We start from the raw sequence: 21,631 nt of genomic DNA, 5'->3' as shown, positions 1-21,631 counted from the left end.
TAAGAAAAATCTTATCTGAACTATTTGCATAATAATAATAATAATAATTATTATTATTATTATTATTATTATTATTATAACTGCAGCTGTTCTATCAATGTAAGTTGTTTGGGAGTATTCCTCAAAAGCAGAGATGCTGAGAAACAGCTTTGGCATTCACACAATAAGCATTTGATGTAGTACTGTAGAATGTATGCATCGAGGGACTCCAAACTACCTAGTACTTTTTCTATGTTACCATTTTCCTTCTGACATTGTTTCTTTAAAATGACAGTAAAGATGTGCTTTAAAGAATCTAACATCTAGATCATAGATTTTCGTTGCTTTTCCTCCACACCCTTATCTCTTCTTAGTGGAGTGGAGTGGAGTGTGCACAGAAAGGGGTTGGAAGAATCTATCCAGGAACTGGACAATGCTGAATATGTTGGACCTTTGATTTTGCAGGAGTGTTCAGCAGTGTAATAACAACCTTAACATAATCTAATAAACACTAGCGACTTATCCTTTCCACGTAAGAGTTTTCCATTATGAAAGCTGGAAGGTTTTCCATTATGAAAGCTGGAAGGATTAAGAGGAAGTTCATGGCCTGGCATCAAGAATAAGTACAAAATGAGCTGATATTCTAGCTGTTGAATGATAAGAAAAGACACCATACGTTCATTTTCAGCCTAATAATATGGCTAGAATTAAGCAATTAACAGTCAGAAGATATGAACCTGAAAAACAAATCAGTTTACTAAACAGTGTCCTCGTAGATCAACAAAAAATATCCAGTGAAATCCGTTACTGTTTATGGTTTATTAGGGAACACGAGAAGAGTTTGAGATCTGGAAGAAATTTCATTAAGGAAGTGCTTCCTATCAACAACAGATGAGGCAACAATAAGAGAGTCGGTAATACATTTGTTTAACTATACCGTGCGTTATGGCAAGCCTGCTGAGGGTCGCTTTTTTTGTAATAAAGAATTATATGCACTTTATCATAATTTCACCTTTAAATCATTTCTATTCTTTTACCCTTCTTAACTTTGCTGTTATTACAATGTCAAACCAATGCAGTGATAAGAGCAATGAAGTAGGCTTCTACCAATTGTGAATCTCGGTTCAATACGGGAAAATGAAGTTTTTAACTTATAACTTCAAGGAGACAAAAATAAGAATTTAACAAGACAACAAATAATGCATTGTTGAAATCATGGCATTTAGGTAAATTGGATCATATATTTCTTTCTTCCATCACCTTCATCCAGCGAGCTACTGGGTCGGCCTGTGGATCACTGACCTGTATCGACTTATCGCACCTCCCCAGAGGAACAAGAGACATGCATTGCTTCTGGGGTACTTCTTAGATCTTTGTTCTGATCCACTTTGACAATTCATATAGGCAATTACTATGATGGGCTTGCCACACCCAAAGACTTGTGTATATCCTAATCTTGAAATAATACCTGTGACTTAACAACGGAGACTTCAAAACTGAACTCTTTTGATTAAAAAACTTCAGAAAGAACCTTCTTAACATCACAGATGAATTAAGATATTGAATTATTGTACTAGGATCATATTTTGAACCATAATACTGAGAGGTACAAAACACTTTTACATTACATCCTTTTGCTCCTCCCCCAAAGCAATTCTACACACTGTCATTTACATTAACATCACTGATATTTCAATACGTAGCACTCAAAATGAATCTCTCCACCTCATCCTTTTCAATTTTTATTAAATCTTCATAGAGGTCCAACTAAATAAGTAACCCAAATTTTTTTACTTTACTAACCATAATATGAAGTCAAATACATGATCAACTACATGCCAAAAGACTGTGAGAATAAAACAAAACCTCCATTCTACTTACTATCCAATCCCACCACTTTCCCTGAACTATCAGAATAGGCAACTCCATGACATCTAATGTAGACATAACATTAATGCCATTTACACTGTACCCGGTACATTACAATGAATCTAAAGCTTCACACATAACACTCCCAGTTTCGGAGTATTATCTGCACGAACATAACTGACATATTGATGGGTAAGAATTACAATTAGGGCATCAGTCTCATCATTTCTGATTTTTATTGCAGTTTCACAGCAGAACAACCTAATCAACAAATTATATACTTCCTACTTTTCACCTAACTTACCATAATAGGTAGATGTTTCAGAAATAATCAGTCAACTGTATTATTTAAAAAACTCAGTTTCATATATCTTTACACTCTTTTCTAACGTACTAAGCAATTTCAGGGCCAAGGTCTCATATTAACAAGTAAGCAAACAATAAACAACAAAAATTTTCCACTGCACACAAAAAAGGAGACAAAAATTTCAAATTTCAAATCATGTTATAAATGTACCCTGTGAGGAGATTTTTATACATGTATGAGGGTGAGGGAATAAACTCAAAAGACAATATTTAACAACATAGTCTATGACTAAAGAACGGGTTAATGCTACACACAACTTGTTAACAAAACCCAAAAAAGGGCAGGTATTTGCTTGGTTCTAGTGGGGAGTGTATTCTCGACTTTTTTAATAAACAATTCTTCGAAGGGAGATATTGTTTTCACTACTTCCAGCAGATTGTCAGTCTATACACTTGTCTGCCGCTTGCATGTTTCCTTCTCGATGTGTATTAAACTAATAAAATTTGTTTTCCGTTGAAGTACGATACACAAGGCTGTAAGGGGGTGGAAAAGGCAGATTTTTTTATTTAATACGTTAAGCTCAGCAAAAAACAACTGGCCTCTTCACCTTCAGCAGTATTGGTAAAACTACAGTACACAACCCTTAAAGAAGGGCAAGGTGTTGATGGGATGTAAACAATTACTAAACTTTATATTACATCATAACTTGCTGCTGCTTTCAGAAATTTCCAGAAGTCCCGCACACGAAGGATGGAGTAAATTCACTTTTTTCACTTTTCTTTTCTACCATTTCAAATCGAAACAAGAAAATATAACTTCTTTTAAACATTATTCTGTACTTCTCCACTGCATGGATAAATACAGGATCAACAAAGAGTCTTCTGTGAATGCTGTATCCTAGTCTAGCAGAACTGGAGAAGAATATTTTCCACAGCTATGTGCAAAAACACTGGCTCAAGAAAAAAATCTTGCTGAATAGACAACTAAGCATCTTCATTTCTTCCTGCAGTTAGTATAATGTTTAACAGATATCCACACAAAATTAATAAAGAGTTTTAACCACAACTTCAGCAACCCCCACGTAATACTTCGTGAGCATCCACCAATTCGCTACTTTACAACTGAAACAGGTATTCCCCTGATTCACAACAAAACAATTATTAGTACAACAATATTCTACCTGATTTTTTTTCCTTTTCGTTTTTCTTTTCAGGCTCCCTAAATACAACCAAAAGGATAACCGAGATTACTTTTTCCAGACATGCCAACTTTCAAAAATCAAGCCGGAAGATATATTTTCTTTTTACACCACAACGTTACATATTACGACTCACCACTGATAACATAAACTGCACCAATTCAAGACAATTTTTCACATTTTACTACTTGATAACATTATTATTTCGATTATTTAAACACTAAAGATAGCCCCTTTCTTGACCCGCTCAAACACAGAACCTCCACTTTATAAATGCTTCTTAACACTCTTCACATTTCTTAGACATTTTAGTAGTCTAGATAGCTGAAAAATATTACCAAGCAGCATCAAGTTCAAAAACAAGGGTATTATTACTGGCCAGATAAGCAGAGGAAAAAAAATAAAATAAAGAAAACACTGAAGCTATGTTTAGTTATCGCACAACTGACAATAATTATTCACACCTCATAGGAACGAAATGAATTTTCATTCTGCTGTTACTTCATAAGAATGAAACACATTATGCATTAGTTACTGAACTATTATCAACTTGCCACATACTGACAGAACACGAAAAAGTACAGCGATGTTAGAAAACACAGGAATACTAAATCTGCACTCAAAATCGGAAGATCGGTCTCAGCAATCAGAAGGAGAAGGAGAAAGAACAATTGGGAGAGTTGGCATGTCTGCTTTTTTTCTTTTTTTAAAAAAATAATAAAATATTACCAATAAATGTCCAAGAAAACATGTAAACAAACAATATAAAGAGCTACATGTAGCCTATATACACTTATAAATGTGAGGGGTTTATGAACTGGTAACTATGAACACAGTGTGACACGTGCCAAAGGAACTACTTACAAATGCTCAATTAATTATCTCGGTCACTAGGGGGAAAAAAAATTAGTTGTCTCCTTTTTATCTCATGAGAACAGAACTTACCTTCCAAAACGTAATACAAAGAAACTTTTTAACAGGGAACAAGCATCAATAAGAATTCTCTTGCATATATCGTTTCTTGGTTCCAAATTTGACTTGCACACGAGTCCACAGGAAGCCTGAAATAACCTAGTTGTCTACTCACTGACAACCTGCCTAACAGTTAGAAGTGAAAACCTCCCATGGGCACATTCTGGTCTGCATTAAACTGGAACTGCTGGGCGTCTTGGTCCACGGCAGGCGCCACCCGCGCGTCTTCCTCTTCACTGCCGAAGTAGTGTTCGATGATGTCGAACGCTTTCTGGTAGATCTCCATGTTCTCGTGGGATTGAAGGAACTCTATCTTGTCCAGGCCTGGAAAACAAAATACACTTTTTAAAGTCAACCTCTCAGACCGTAACCACACAGTCTCCGGAATCTAAATAAGAGGGGGAGATGGAAAAAAACGATCTAATCATTCATCAAATGGCATAACTAGCATTGTCCATTCCTCAGCCAAAGCCTAGGATCAGAGTGACAGCTCAATTAAAGTAAAAAACCTGATCTAATCCCTACCAGAAGGTACAGTACTGTGGTTGCGCTATAAGCTTGCCGCTAAGCTACATCACAACTTCTGGGAAAGGTCTAACGACAGGTACTATCCTCTGCAAAAACATTTCTTTGCTAGAATCGTCATTCCACCCTTTGTTATTTACATGGATTGAGGAATGTAACTCTCATCCATGAATACAATGGGATGTACATCTGTTTTAAAATGTTGCAGCTGTATTAAATAATTATTTCTTATGTTCCTTATGTGACTTTTTTTCCATCAAAATTTTCCTATTATTTTTTGGTTTTGACCATCTGAAACCCAACTCCATTATATAATCCTGAGATTTGAATACCCCCCCTTAAAACCAATACTCTCTTCTAGCTTGGATTTTAGTTTCATTATGGTGAGCACACACTTGTCCCGGATGTAAAATTCATGAAATGTCCTCCTTACAACGCACTGGTTGGTCATCCAAATTAGTAACTGTCGCGCATGAATTTTATCAGGAATGGCAAACGAGCACAATTCTTTCATAATATGGGTCAACTCTTTCTTTATGTTGTGCACTATTCATTTAGATACACCTGTGGCTGCCGAGGTCCTAGCTCGTGCTTGGCGGACAGGAAAATTGTAATCACAACAAGCTGCTTCATTTTCCACATTAGCCATTATCTCCCTACTTCCGCTGTTCAATTTCTTGCTTTAGGGCCTGTACTACGACAGCCAGATAAAAGTGCAGTTTAAAATTATGTGGCAATTTCCACATTTATCTGGATTTGGTTGAAAAGGCGTACTACGACTTTCGTTTATGTGCAATCTGGGAGAATATTCTCAAGTTTAGTTATGCCAAAGTTGGAGAGGCAGTTAACACTCTTATCCCGTACTTTGCTCATATCGGGGTCGCTACTGTAAGAATCAAGATGGCTGCACATCAAGATGAATCTACATCTGCATTATGTTATACGAAAAATAAGTTGTTATAATGTAATATATGTACTGTATATATTTCAAAAATATATGCTTTCTGAATTTTTAAAGATTTCCCAAGCTAGCAAGTTGTTGCTACCGACTACATGAGTTGCACGCAAGCAATTCATCAGCAAGCTTCCTAGGTGGCCGTAGTCGTTACGGCAACACTGTTTGATGCTGCTACGTCATTATTTATGGGTAAGAGTCCCAATAATCCAACTATTATTATTATCATCATTAAGATTCAGTCTGAGGATCAGTGGTAAAGTGTTCACATCCAGGTACCAAGATCGTTGGTTCAAATCCGGCAGTCGCAATCGGATCTTGAGGGGCGGGAGAGAGTTCATTCGGCATTCCATGTCGTACAATATTACTTCGCAAAAGATCTCTGGTGATATATTTAGTGTTCATTCATGCACAGGATCACTAATAACTTCTTCCTCACTAACGCTGCTGAAATCAGAGCCTAAAACATCAAATATGCTTTGAATTTCGCTATTACTGAGCATTTCAAGCGAGCAAGCAATTTCCTTCTCAGCCATCTTGTCAACAACAGAATACAGATTTCTCGATCAAAATTTTAATCAATTCTCTTTGCCAAAGAAGCATACCAGAGCACTCTGGTGACACTTTGAGACACCAAGAACAGATTTCAATTAGAAATGTTTCCAGAAAAAGCCAACAGATGACACAAACGTCTCCAATATGCGACCTTGCATCCCGGCGTACCAGTCCACTTGTGGAGTCCTGGCCCAGCCGCTCGAGTGCGTACCAGTCCACTTAAGGGTGCACAGGGGTTAATTACTAAAATAAACTAATTTTGCCGTAACGCGCATCCTCGTAAATAGTATTAGACAAAAAACTAAATTATACCATGTGGTAGGAATTATTTGATTAGATACATAACCTGAATCTTAACTTTTGCGTCCAGATTACATTTTTAGTCTTTTTATTTTCTGCAACAATTTCCGAGTTTCATTACATAGTTAGTTAATTTTAACATTTCTTTGTCTGTGTAGATTTCAATCCTAATTCTGTTTTAGACCTGAACTTCCACATTATAGCTTAATAAGACACTGATACTGGACTTTATTAATAGAATTTTGAGACGAATTTCGCTAAACAGATAAAAACAGCAGGGAAAAACATATACCACCGTGCGAAATTTCACTATATTTTCAGTAACCTTATTACCAACACAATAAAAATATTACTTCATCTTCTGCATAACAATAATGTTGTTAAAATCCGTTGGTAGTACACATGAAAATATTTAACTTCTAGTTTGCAAAACGGCAGCCTACATATCTGGCTGTTTATCTGACAGTCATACTACAAGCCCGTAATTTTAGAGATGATGGTGGCATTTTACTTAGAACTAACTATAAAATGTATAATATCAGCTTAACACAATTACCGGTACTACAGCTCATACACCGGCAATGGTACGACAAACACTAACAAGTAGTCCTAAGTATGTGAACCCCGGCTGGAGCGCCAGCCAAGCTCATCCATCATGATCCAGTCAGAGTCACTACTAGGCTAAGTTGCCCGTCATTAAGTACTTCCGAGCCCCACAACGTGGAAGAATGTCATTCGAATAGGAATAGAAACGCAGACAGCGACTAGGCCCTTCACTTTCTTAGAAATGCAATGGTCACTCAGCGGCAGAGATATAATGCGAGAACAGTACAGTCTGCAAACTTTATCTCACCAGAGATAGATCTGGACAGGTAGAGCACATAGAAATATAAGGCAATGGCAATGGAAAACAACATTACTTTTTCCTTGTACAATCATCATGGCTGAGAACATTAAAATACCAAGTTAATGATAGTGAGCAAGTGGAGGCCCATCCAGGCTAGACTCGCGCTAGGCACCCAGGAGATAAAGCGTGTTCAACAGTACCTTAGTTGTAACCTGAATGAACAAGGAAGTTCAGCCAACAGGTCAAGGCAAGAATTGAGCATGTGCGAAACACCTTAATTAAAATGAAGAAGCTCCTCAGCAATCTCAATCTAGATCTGAGGCTGCGAGTGGTCAGGGACCATGTATTTCTCACACTACTGCATGGAGAGGAAGTGTGGACTCCCTGTGCAAGAAGCCTTCAAAATTTGGGTCTGTCGGCAGATGATACTTATCTTGTGGACTGGAAGTGTAAGGAATACTGAGGCGATGGAAAGACTAAAAAAGAAGACTGAAATACTCCTTTCCCTCAAGAAGTGGAAACCATAATATTTTGGACATGTGATGTGGAATGAAAAGTACAGGATCCTACATTCGGTGATGCAGGGGAAGACCTCAGGACAATGGAGACCTGGCTGAAGAAGAATCTCCTGGCTGAAGAACGTGAGAGATTGGTTCAAGATGAACACGATGTCGCTTTTCTATGTGGCAGACTCAACCACTAGCATAGCCATGGTGATCAACAGCCTTCAATAGGGGACAAGAGGAAGAAGAAGAAGAATCTTCAACTGCAAACTATCTATAACCGATATGTTGCTAATGAATATATCGATTATAACTGGGGCCCGGATTTTTAGGTGGTATAAACCATAGTTTTAGTTTCTTTATGCTTAAAATAGGTTTTTTTTTTTAGGTTTCACTTCGTGGATGCAGTCAGTAATCTATATATATATATAAAATAAGAGTTTTGTCTGTTCATTGCTCAGAATTTAAAAAGAATGGTATTTCTGTATCAGTCGTGTCCACAGTAACAAGGAAATGCACATTTTAATTTTCCGTAATTTCTGTCTGTCTGTATGTACACGCATCATGAGAAAGCGGCTGAATAGAATTTAATGAAAATCGGTATGCAAAGTCGCTACAATCTAGGCTATAAATAATTTTAGTCACGATGTGAGTGTAATTTCGTATGGCTATTTCTAGCCGGGTGCAACCCTTGTAAGGCAGACCCTCCAATGAGGGTGGGCGGCATCTGCCATTTGTAGGTAACTGCGTGTTGCGATGTGAGTGAAATGGTAGTTTAGGGGAAAGCCTAAAAGTTAATTCTCAAATATTTATGTTATTGGTGGTCGTATCTTAATGAAAATCGGTAGGCAAAGTCGGAGAATAAGTCGCTATAATCTCGGCCATAAATAAGTGTATTCACGGCAATTGAAATGGTAGTTTAGGGGAAGGCCTAAAATTTAATTCTCCCGGATATAGAATAGAAGCGAGTCCTCCGGGAATTATGGCATGATCGATTTTTTCTTTCCTCATCATATCTTTTACAGCGTCAGTTGTATGTCCTCAGTAACTGTCCAATACAAGCATGTTTCGTTTTTGTAACAAAGCTCCCGGGCGACGTTGCCAAACACACTCCACCCAGTTCTCAACTAATGCACTGTCCATCCAGCCGGACTCATGTGTTCTAACAATAACACCGGACGGCAAGTTTCCTCTCGGAAGTGTTTTCCTTTTCCGAACCACATATGGAGGGAGTTTGGTTCCATCCGCTAATACGCACAACATTACCGTGCACGTTGCTTTTCGTTACCACCTGTTCTGATGGTTACGCTTTTAGAACCCTTCGTATCCACTGTATTTTCCAATGGCATTTCAAAATAGACAGGTGTCTGGTCAGCATTCCCAATTTGGGACAGCAAACAAGAATTTTGTTTCCTCAAATGAATAATGTGATACTGAAAGGCCGTTAATTTTTCTTCATACGCCCCAGGGAGACGTGAAATAGACGTACGTCTCAGAATGCACAATCCCTTTCTCCAATAAAAGTTTCAAATCCATTTGCAGCTTGCAGTAAAACCCTGTTTCGAGTTCTTTTGAGATCTCTACTGCTTTCAACTGACACATTTTACTAGAAACACCATATCCTAAATCACGTTTTTCTATCACAAATTTGTGGAGTCGTTCTTCAATTTCCAGAAACACTGCACTCCGCTCGCGGAACGTTCTGCGATCGCCAATTACTTTTTAGAAGGTATTTCTTTCTTTTTCTGCCAATCACGAATATACGATTCATCAATATCGTACTTTCTGCCAACAGCACGATTTCCGTATATTTCAGCTTCGCTTACAACTTTAAGTTTCTGACAGACAGACGCCATTTTGAATCCACCGCTTACTATCGAGACAGCACTTTCACGGGACAGATATGGAACTTGAATGTGAGCGAGGTAGACTTCCATAACCAACCGTCTCTACTCTCGCAAAGTACGATAACCCGCGAGATCAGCTATTCGAGCACCCAGCATGCCAGCAACACTTGTGAAACAAATGACGATCGAGCATCCGCAGCAGCAACTTTCATCTTTACTGCACATTTACCCATATTCTTTGATTTACCCTGTTTCACTACCTTACAATTCATGTTTACATGCCACTGTAACCGTAATGAGAAAAAATTAATCTTGTTTTCTAGAACACAACTAAAACACAATAAGACCTGAATGCCTGTTTACATGTGGTATAGTGAGTATGGTAACCATATTCAAATCTATAACAATACTCCATGTAAACGTAGTAAATATTTACGAGAATGAACAGCTTGAATACAACCCGCACCCAAGATTTAGAACCAATATTTTGGGGAAAAAAGTTTGGGTGGTATTCGGGATTATACGGTATATATTCACTTCAATTTATAGGCTTCTGAGGGACATGATGTTCCCGTACCGATCTCACAATCGTCTTCCATCCTTTTCAATCTTAAGCCCGCGCTTCCCAGTTATCAATTTGGAGGGCCCAACATACCATGTTGATCTCCTTCTTCCAGGTGTTGAAGGATCTTCCTGAAGGTCTTTTCCCATTAAGGGATCCCTTGTATAGATCTACTGGTGCTCTGTTATTCTGCATCCTCAGTACATACCCACCCCAGCGCAGTCTGATGGATTCTATCACATCCATTATAGTGTGTTCTTGAGAGAGGGTGCCATCAACATCATTTCCCAACTCCAGTTTCCCGGGTGTAGTGTACAAGCGCTCGCCATCTCCTCCTGTCTTCATACATCTTCTGATCCAGTACATCCTCCCATTTGTATCCTCTCTCCTCCACATCTGATCTTACAGTCTCTATCCAACGTTTTCTTGGTCTTTCCTGTGGTCTTCTTCCTACGAGATTAAGGTCGAAATATTTTCTGGCAGGTCTTCCCTGTTCATTCTCATTACGTGCCCATACCACTGAAGTCTGCGTTTCTTTATGACACTGATAATAGGAACCTCAATACCAGCTACTTTCCTATTCACTTCATTTCCAATCTTGGCCTTTCTGGTTGTTTGGTTCATGGTTCTAATGAATCTCATTTCAGTTGCTTGGATTCTACTGAAGTCTTTGTTTAGTAGGGTACATGTCTCTAAACCGTACGTGAGGATTGGTACGAAGTAAGTGTGGTACATGATTGTTTTCACTTTCTGTGGTATTTTGCAGTCCCAGAGGAGATTCCTTGACTTGACTGTAGAAGTTTGATGCTTTCTGTGTCCTGCTAAGTATTTTCTGCCTAACAGCGTTGTCTTTCGATATTGTGCTTCTGAGGTACTTGAAGTGGGAAGCTGATTCGATTTTTGCTCTGTCCAGAAATATATTTGAGCTTGTTTTTTCCCTGTTGATGGTCATTACCACTGTCTTTGTTTTGCTCATCTTCAGTCCAAAATTTTTGAATGTGTTGTTCCATTCATTTTATTCTGAACTTCAGCTTTTGTCTCTCCCCATAAAAGCACATCATCAGCAAATACCAGGGCGTTTGGTTCACTGTCCATTTTCTTGATAGATTTGATGACCCATAAGCCAATTTTTGCTGCCATTTCCTCTAGTTCCACAAATAACTGCGTAATTTACAATTGATATATATTCAAATTTTTAAATTAAATAGCAAGGGAAAAAAATAGGTTAAAACCTAAAAATCTCAGCCCTACTCTATATGACAGATTGGTGGATGATTGTCCTACCACGTATTGCAGTTTTCAATACAAAATTTGGCCAACATTACAAAAGAGAAATGTGAAATACATGAAAAGTCAAGAGAAATGTGAAATACATGAAAAGTCACAAAAAATCAAGAATTACTTAACAATTTGTGAAAAATCATGGTAAAATGACAAATTTGTGATATGATAAACCTGTAAGATGTTGGCAAATAGCGCAATAGACATTTAAAAAAAAAACACCCAAACATCCGTGTTACATGTACCTTACGATTCACGGAAATAAGAGGTCCCTACTAATCTGTCATTGCGTTTGCGCTGTTATGAATTCTCATTTTTCTACGAATTATCTATGATCAAATGTATGCCTTACCAAAACACTCTTCAATGAGCACAGCGTAAGGGTTGATGCCACCATGTGTTTTGGCATCCTGGTCCCCTAGCCTTAGAATATTCTCCAAGCCATTCAAAGCCACCTGTACAATCTTGGCATCCATTACAGTCAGCAGATCACACAATGGAGGGATGCAGCCCTGAAAACAACAGCAAATACAAGAATTGTTATAATAAATCAAGGTGAAAAAAAAATATATATAGCCTACCTCTCCTAAAAACAACAGCATGCATGAATAATACACATAATACTAGGATACTACAACTCATAAGAGTCATAACCACTTCTGAAAAGAAAAAAAAAAAAAAGAAAAAAAAAAAAAAATTAAATCAAGAGATCTCTCCTATAAATCATTCCAAGGAAACAATATTACTCTTATTACAACAGGACTGCCATATCGAATGGCTACACTCAACACCATATCACGAAATGGTGGAACGTAAATTTGTGAAGTTTAAAATAAAAGGGGGAAGAAACTAGGCCAAAAATTATTTTTATGAACTCAAGGGGACTGGGGATTTACTACATCATGGGAAAACAACAGCACATATGTTGGTGAAACACAGATAAAAAGTAGTAGGAATGAAGTGGAAAATTATATTTTTGAATTCTAGGGGATGGGGGTGTTTATAGGAGACATTTTGATGTTCACAGCATAACGGGTAAATGGAGGAATATAAATTTGTGAAACTCAGTTTTTATGTTCAAGATAAAAGGGGGAAGAAAATAAGCTGCAAATTAGGCACAGTTTACTTTTATTTCTTCCTCAGCCTCATCCATACAGTAAATAAATCACTGCATTAATGTTAAAGAAAGTAACTGCACACGTAGGCTAATTAATCACATAACACTCACCGAACACAAGACAAGTACGCACTGACAAAGACTAAGAAAGGTACGCAACACATAAATAGACGACTTATCTAAAACAGTAATAAGCTGCCAGGATTCACAGAGTAACGCATTACATGCACCAAAGCAACACAGATGCAAAATAAAGCACGGTAACAAAGTGATGGCTGTTGCCGCCATTGTTTTTCTTTCCTGCGAATGTATTTATGAAAAGCTTCAGTAGCTATTCTAATAATGCAAGGACAAAAATGCCCCATCCATTTTAATTTATTTCATTATACAATATAAAATAAATTATAACATTCCTTAATCACGAGGAATTAACGGTGCCTAAGGGGGAGTGTATTCGCGCCTTGTAGGTCAACGAGAGCCGTACAGTTTTCTTAACATGGAATTATCTATAGAATCAAAAGAAACGCAGTGTAGCAATCCTACAAAAAAATCACACCTCTGTTAGGAATTTCCTATGCCTAATTTATTGGTAATTAATAAATTTCCCTGTTTATACATTAAGCACTCATGTAAACAATTTGGCATTTTTCCCATTTGTGGAAAGAACAGACAGCTAATATTAACAACTTTCTGACACGAATAGCAATGACTAAAAAAAAGCATGCACAGAGATTTTTAAAAAGAAAATATAAATTAACAAATCTCTTTCTATTAAAATAAAAGGGAACAGTTTGTAAAAGACATTTATTTGGAATGTGCTGTGTGTTTGTGACAGCTGAATCGTAAAAGAGGGAAGTGTGGTGGAGGGGTGTATGTGTTTTTTTAAAGAATGAAACTATTCTTTTCCAGTGTTTAATCAGTTTAACTTGTAAGCATTACAGTCTGTCGAACATGAATGAACTTGGAACACACTACATTACAAAATACCTGGAAATAATAATTGTTCATTTTTTAATAGGTATTTTATAGTTCTGCATTTGAGATTGACAGACTGAAAAGCTGCAGGCAATCAACTTCATGATCCATATCAATGTCTAAAGTATCTGATAAATATTTATTTCACCTTATTGATACTATATATTTATTGCCTCAAGCAATTTCTTCAGTTAGTAGTTTAGTACATGTTTCGTTTTTATACAAACAACATAAGCTACAAGTGTCCTTGCTTAGGTGAGAACAGTAAAAATGTACTAAGACACAGCTTTTCTAAAATTGTTTAAAAACATGCATAAAGGCTTAAAAATTATTAGTTATTAAATCAAATTTATGAACTGTTGATGAACATTATGAAGAACCGCCACAGTTTTAAAAAAAAGAAAGAATGTAAAGTCAACAGACACTAACACGATTAATTCTCCCACAAAGAACTCCTTCCCCCCTCTTTAGCTCATTAGATAAGCAATAGTTTTTAATTTATCAAAGACTAAAAAGCTTAAAAGAGGCAAAGTTTCAGGAAAGAAAGGAAAAGGAAGACCTCAGAAGAAGATAATGGAAGATGTTATGCAGCACACAGGATGCCGAAACTACAAAGAAATGACAAGGACAGTTCAAAGAGAAGAAGGGTTGTAGTGAAGAAGCCGTGTGTTAAGAAAATGACTGCACGTAGTATGTTGGGTATTCAGCCCGAAGGCTGGTTTGATCCTCCACAGTTCTGCCAACAGCTGTCATAGTTAGCCTAGGCATCACTGAACAGGCATACTAGAGAAATGAGGAGTGAGGTAGTTTCAGGTTGCTTTCCTCACCAAGCCAGCATTTGCTATTACATATTAGTCTGTCAAGCCCACTGAAATTGCATGCACCAACCGACCCTATGAGTGATATTTTCACACAGTTCATAACGGGAACTGACTGCATAAGGAATGGTATTAATAACTTTGCTCATACCTCGGTCACTTTCATACTGTCAAAGCAAAGGACGAGACAGACAGGGCAATGAAAGTAACAAGAAAATGACTACGATGATGAATTATTTGAGGTGAACATTTTACCCGATTCATCTGGCATATCAGAAGGTATCAAGTAGAAATCAAGGAAGATATGGATGAACTATAGAGTGAAAAACTTAAGAAACAAAACCAACACAATCAGGAAACTCACAAACAAACCAGAATCAACAGACAATAGGAAGGGTGATTTCTGATTAAGAAAGAAAGATAAGATCTGAGAGAATGAAGAAGTACTGGGTTGATAGGAAACTGAAAAATTCTTTGTATAGAGTTGGCTAGAGTGGTCCAATGAAGGTCATAAAATGTAAATAAATAGTAGGCATTCTAAATAATATTCTTAGTAATCAAATAGATCCTATTAGAATGTGTAACTCATAAAGAGGCAGATTTTTTAGGAAGTATTTTTTGTTTTTTGTTTTGAGATTGTAAACTGAATTGGGAGAGCAGTAGTTTGGTTCGAAAATCGCAACGCTTCTATACAAGCACACAAGTTGTCGTGCATTAAGGCACAGACAAACAGCAACTATGTGTTCACCTACCTGATCCACAAGGTATCGAATCTGTTCAGGTGTGCCACCAGACGTGGCGTTCGTGATGGCCCATGCAGCTTCTTTCCGCGTCTTGAATTCTGCTTTGCCCAGGATATCAATCAATACTGGGAAGATGTTGGCGTCGATGACGGCCTGAAGTAAAAGGAAGTAGTAAAAAATCCATTCATATAATTACCTGTCAGAATATCATGAAATGAACAAAATTTCACTTTCGAAACAGACTTTCAACGTATTAGGTCGTGTTACGTACATGTAGTACGTGTTGAAGAGATGTTGAGTACAGAACAAAAATGGCCAGCCGGACACCAGTGGGATCCGAACCCACAACCTCCCAATTTCGCGTCGGTTGCTCTACCAATTGAGCTATGGTGGCCCAGGCCATCTTTGTTCTGTTTGAAAGGATCTGAGCTAAAGGTCTGGCACTGCTGCTAGCACACTGTAGAGTGCGTTTAAGTCGCCCATTGTGGGGCATGTCAATGAATATTGAATTTTCACGACCGCATTGTAATCGAAACAGACTTTCAACGTATTAGGTCGTGTTACGTACATGTAGTACGTGTTGAAGAGATGTTAAGTAACAACGGGCGACTTAAACGCACTCTACAGTGTGCTAGCAGCAGTGCCAGACCTGTAGCTCAGATCCTTTCAAACAGAACAAAGATGACCTGGGCCACCATAGCTCAATTGGTAGAGCAACCGACGCGAAATCGGGAGGTTGTAGGTTCGGATCCCACTGGTGTCCGGCTGGCCATTTTTGTTCTGTACTTAACATCTCTTCAACACGTACTACATGTACGTAACACGACCTAATACGTTGAAAGTCTGTTTCGATTACAATGCGGTCGTGAAAATTCAATATTCATCAAAATTTCACTTTATTCTAAGTAATGGAACAAATGAGTCATAAATCAAGTCATATGAAAGGAACTTTAGAAAAACTGGTATGTTGTATGTTGACAATTATTAAGGTGGCAATAGTGAAGAGTTGGTAGGAACACTTAAGACACGCTGTACACTTGCTTCTCTAGTTGCCATTACGATAAGCGAACAGGAGATACACGGGTATATCGCACTATTATTTGGTTTTTAGCATGGGGATATGTTAAACCTGCAGAAATTTTTGTGCAGATTGTGTGCACAGTTGAAAGAGCCAGCCACTGCCTGTATGTCGGAAGGGAAGGGGACGCAGGTAATGCTCGGTGCGAATGCAGAAGTTTCTCGTTCATTTCGCACAGTCGATTCCCAGCCTGAGTAGGCAGTGTACAGTTTGTTCTGTACAAACTGACTACTGTGCAAACCCCATAGAACGAGAAGATGAACTTGTACCAAAAATACAGGCAGCTTTCCGGATCGTTCGCGACAGAGTCCAAACATCACTATTAGACCGTTGTGAACTGTGCATCGAAGTAGGAGGAGGGCATACTGAATGTCTGCTGTAATCAAAGCACTCGACGTATTGTTTCCTACTTTAAGTATTTCATTCCATTTATCTACATGATCAGATATGAACACGTATTTCAGCTGTTCTAACCCTTCAGAAATCTTTAGTCTATTCCATGCCCAGTTCTATTACATTGATATGGCTGATGATGACCTAATATCAATAGGCCGAAACTAGTGCCATGATTAAAATAAATTGAAGTACTAATTTTGTATTGTATTGATTAGGTGAATTACCTCATTTATCTAGAATTATACTGTCATCAATATCGAACAAGGTAAACTTTCTTTGTAACCTCATTTTCTCGAAAAGAAAAATTTTCTTTCCCAATCCAATGCACTGTCAAAGACTTTGTCTATGGCAATCAATTTCTGTATCATCTGATGGCCTAGCTGGCATCAATTTTTTTTGTAAAGGAGACAAAAGATAAGTACAGGAAAAGGGAAGAAACATGAGCAAAGTGGTAAAAGACTACGAACACAGGACAAACACTACAGGAGGAAAGTATCCAAACGTGATAATGTAAGTATTGTAAAGAGGAACAAATAACACTTGAGAATGTAATAAAGAGTTTCTTAAAAAGCCTCATCATATTTGATCAACTCTCATATATACATACAGAGGAAGTGTGGTAAGTTTTTTTTTTAAAAAAGTGAACTCGTGTCCTCATATACCTCGAAGTAGAGCAGCTATTTTCTAACACACCCCCAATGGCAGGTGAACTGGACGTACCTTTTCGACAACATGGAAATATTACATGTTATAAACCTCATTTTAGGTCCGTATTGAAAATTTTTACAGTTCAACAATAATAAAGGTGTTTTAATTTGTTCCACCTATTCAATACTTATGTTTTCACTTATAGTGGTTACATAAATAGATTCTTAGTTACATGGGACATGTTTCGCCCTCAATTAAGGGCATCTTCAGCCTAAACACAATCATCAACAATACAACTAAATTAAAAGTGGAAGTTAAAAATTTAGACAGTTATTAAAATTCGGAACATAAAAATGTGAAAAGTGATACAATATATAAAGATGCTAATGGAAAATTGTCTTATGATCAAACCATAATCTTGTCGGAGACTAAAACTTCTTCTATTAAAATTCTAATTAAAAACAGTTCATATAAAATATTAGTGGAAAACCAAAGTGGTAATAATATAAAGCCAACGACATGAGGGCGTGAACACAAGCATAAACTTGATTCTCATGAATACAATCTTTCCAAGGCCGCTGATGAAATTCGTCAGCAAGTGAGACAGAAGCATCTGTTGAAAAACTGTAAGTGGCCCTTAGCACCGGTAGGTAATAAAAATGGCTGAAACCATGCCAGAAAATGTCAGTAGATGCAGAAATAATGTTTTATGTAAGTGGAAGTTGTTATTTGTTATCTACTGTTGTGTTGGTTGCTGCCCGTCTGTTGGCTCTGAGTCTGGTGTCGTATACGACACTTACAATTTTTCAACAGATGCTTCTGTCTCACTTGCTGACGAATTTCATCAGCGGCCTTGGAAAGATTGTATTCATGACTATCAAGTTTATGCTTGTGTTCACGCCCTCATGTCGTTGGCTTTATATTATTACCACTTTGGTTTTCCACTAATATTTTATATGAACTGTTTTTAATTAGAATTTTAATAGAAGAAGTTTTAGTCTCCGACAAGATTATGGTTTAATCGTAAGACAGTTTTCCATTAGCATCTTTATATATTGTATCACTTTTCACATTTTTATGTTCCGAATTTTAATAACTGACTAAATTTTTAACTTCCACTTTTAATTTAGTTGTATTGTTGATGATTGTGTTTAGGCTGAAGATGCCCTTAATTGAGGGCGAAACATGTCCCATGTAACTAAGAATCTATTTATGTAACCACTGTAAGTGAAGATATAAGTATTGAATAGGTGGAACAAATTAAAACACCTTTTTTATTATTGTTCAACATGGAAATACTCGCATGCGTGGATAGTTCCTGCACAGTCCTACACCTGTCTTCCTTCCACTCAGAACTATTCGATAACAGCCACTGACACTGTCCACTGCCTGACAGTCGACATGTTCCAGTTTGAAGGACTGAACCTAATGTGCAACAGTTCGATATAGCAAAGTATTATCACGTAAAACCTCTCTAAGCTCTGCACAATACAGACGTGGATTTCTGCCAGAGAAAACTGCAATTTTCATGATGACCACCGTTTAACTTCAATTACACCCATCCTAGAGTGTGGTACGGTGACTCAAACATTATTAACTAGTTACCAATGTGCACAGATCAAATCTGTCGGTTGCATTTAATACAGAGCGACACAAATTTTGAATCGTATATATTTTAGTCACTGTGCTGTTGTGCGTTTTGAAATATATAATACCGCTGCTATGATTTACGAAACGTCCCCCTCCATAGTGTGACAGCACTATTAGCTGTTGTCCTCAGAGACCAGGGTTCGATTACCGGTGCTGTCAGAGATTTAAAATTAGCAGGATGGCTGGTATAGGGTTGCTTACACGTTCCGATATCAGTGTGCCCCTAGCTTTAAGGCTCTGAAAGCTGTACGGTGCCAGTATTTCCTGGTGAGGCTGTCGATAACTGGTAACTTACAGCCTTATATAATAGGAATTACTCAAAGGATGTTCCACCAATCAACACTGTAAAAGGTACTTTTACAAAATTGAATAAATGAGTACTGGTTTCAGTTTGCCTAGAAGCCTCCTCAGCTCAAACAATACATGAATTAAGATAGATGTTTAAATAACACACATAAAAAAAGGATACACAGAAAAATACAGATGAAATAGCCAACATTCTGTCACTAAAAACATGTTAACCTTGACATAACTTCCTTAAAGTTAACACAGTGTTGTAAACCTTCATGCACAATTCATTAATCAAAGTTTGCCTTAAAATGTTATATGACAGTTGTGAATACAGTTCTTGTAAAGTTCCAGCAAAATAGCAGTGTCATATTTGTGGACCTGTGAAGGTGGATGAGTTGAGATGATAACATAGATTAGTTTGACACACACATTTACTGTGAGTCTGGCCAATATGTTAAAACACACATTTGTATTGACACTTCAAAAACGTTGTCAAAACGTGTAAAAGTGCCGTTGTTGAAACCAGACGAACAGACAATTAATGTTAATGTATGTTGTGAAGACAATAAAATTGAATATGATCAGCTGACATTTATGATGGGCTGCATGCAAAAACTATGAAACTTACAGCCTTACGTATTTCAAACGAGAATTCGTAAGGTCACTGGTGAATAAACTGTACACTATCTTGCGAACATGTTGTCAAACTACCGATAAATGATGTGTCGTAGGTATATCCGTTATTTATTTATACTCTGTGTGATATGTTGCAAACATGACTGTGTTGCTGAACTGCCCATAAGCCACATATGTATTTAAATTGTGCATTCATATGCAGTTCCAATTACCTTTTAAGCAGCTAGATGGGCAAAATTTGAACATGCATCAATTATGATTCTGATGTAATTTTAAAATCAGAACTTTTTTTATTGAAAACAAAGGATGCAACTGTTACACGGTGGTGATGATTATGCAGTGAAATAAGTTAAGTATCTCCTTATTGCTGTCATTGAGTAAATTATGTATGTTGGTGCCAATTATGTTAATACAGGCAAAAATAAAAGATGTGTTTTCTGCTTAAACCCTGACTTAAGGTAAACTTTTTTTAAGGGAAGAAGAAAAAAGAAAAGGGAGATCCTTGCAACAATGCTAAATAGGGGTTTTACTGTAAAAGGTTAAAGCTACAACTAAACTGACAGAAAAAAAGAAAAGGCGGTCTTACCTGAATTTGTTGCCTATTGCCAGCCGTGATATTGGATATGGTCCAACAAGCCTCCTTACGGATTGACTCCTTAGGTGAAGCGAGAAGGTGAAGCAGGCAGGGCAAGGCAGAGCAGTTGAGGATGACTTGCGTCTGGACGTCGTCGCCAGTCACGATGTTCCCCACCGCCCGCAGTGCAGCCGACACAACGTTGTGCTGGTTGTGCCTGCAACAAGCCCTCATGATCACGAGCAAGGAATTGCCATGCACTAGCAGGGCTAAAAGTCGAGCCACTCGTGTAGCAACTCACCAGCGACGAGCAGTCGACTCTCGTAACAGCGAGAAAATCAAGCTGTAGCCCACAGCATCTCTTCCCCCTTTCTGTCTTCCATTTGACAAAAGAAAACAAGGTCAGTTTTCATCATATGTTTACCACCAAACACACAGGTCGAGATGAAAACCAGCAGAAGAGATGAACAGAAGCGACCTGTATCTTAAAACTAGCCTCAGGAGACAAGTTTACATCCTAAATTTGAGATCAAATAATATTCATATATCAATCTACAACATGGGCAGGAAAACAAAGCATTGATTCTTTTCATATCAATGGAATCATAATGAAAATGGTAGTTATTTATTATTTAGCATACTGTATAATGAATACAATACTATATCCAATATGTATAACATCCAAATCAAGTTCACAACTAAAGCTCATCACCGTTTGAGAGCCAAAGAAGAGCTTCGCTTCAGACAGAACTGTAACAATGTAAACGACACTCAAGTGCAACATGGTCGATTGTCTGTTCCTCTTCTCCGCAATCACATTGTGGTGATGTCTCTCATCCCAATCTGAACAGGCTAGCTCTACATCTACCTTGGCCAGTCCTAACTTTGTTTAGTGTAGTCCAGTAATGTCTGGGAAGGAGAAATCCGTCCGGGCGCTTGCAGGGATAGTAGAAATGGAAAAGCACGTGCAAATCAAGTCATATACATAGAACGATGAACATTGAA

The 21,631-nt window shown here is 37.6% G+C and overlaps 1 protein-coding gene across 2 annotated transcripts in view; it reads right to left on the bottom strand.

The window, feature by feature from the left end:
• Positions 1 to 795: 795 nt before the first annotated feature.
• Positions 796 to 21,631, bottom strand: part of Kap-alpha1 (karyopherin alpha1) — a 66,337-nt gene continuing 45,501 nt past the window's right edge. Inside the window, exons 6-9 of one of the 2 annotated variants that reach the window (XM_068229382.1) lie at positions 20,639 to 20,843; positions 15,363 to 15,506; positions 12,053 to 12,212; positions 796 to 4,649 (exon numbers count right to left, since the gene is read on the bottom strand). In XM_068229382.1, the coding sequence (XP_068085483.1) occupies positions 4,459 to 4,649; positions 12,053 to 12,212; positions 15,363 to 15,506; positions 20,639 to 20,843 (700 nt within the window). In that variant the 3' untranslated portion in view covers positions 796 to 4,458. The remainder of the gene's footprint in view (positions 4,650 to 12,052; positions 12,213 to 15,362; positions 15,507 to 20,638; positions 20,844 to 21,631) is intronic. The other variant, XM_067154763.2, reaches the window with a different exon arrangement.

This window comes from Anabrus simplex, chromosome 10 (assembly GCF_040414725.1).
Source record: "Anabrus simplex isolate iqAnaSimp1 chromosome 10, ASM4041472v1, whole genome shotgun sequence".
Classification (NCBI taxonomy): domain Eukaryota; kingdom Metazoa; phylum Arthropoda; class Insecta; order Orthoptera; family Tettigoniidae; genus Anabrus; species Anabrus simplex.
Note: the sequence above shows the minus strand (reverse complement) of the source record. Positions and strands in the feature narration are given on the sequence as shown.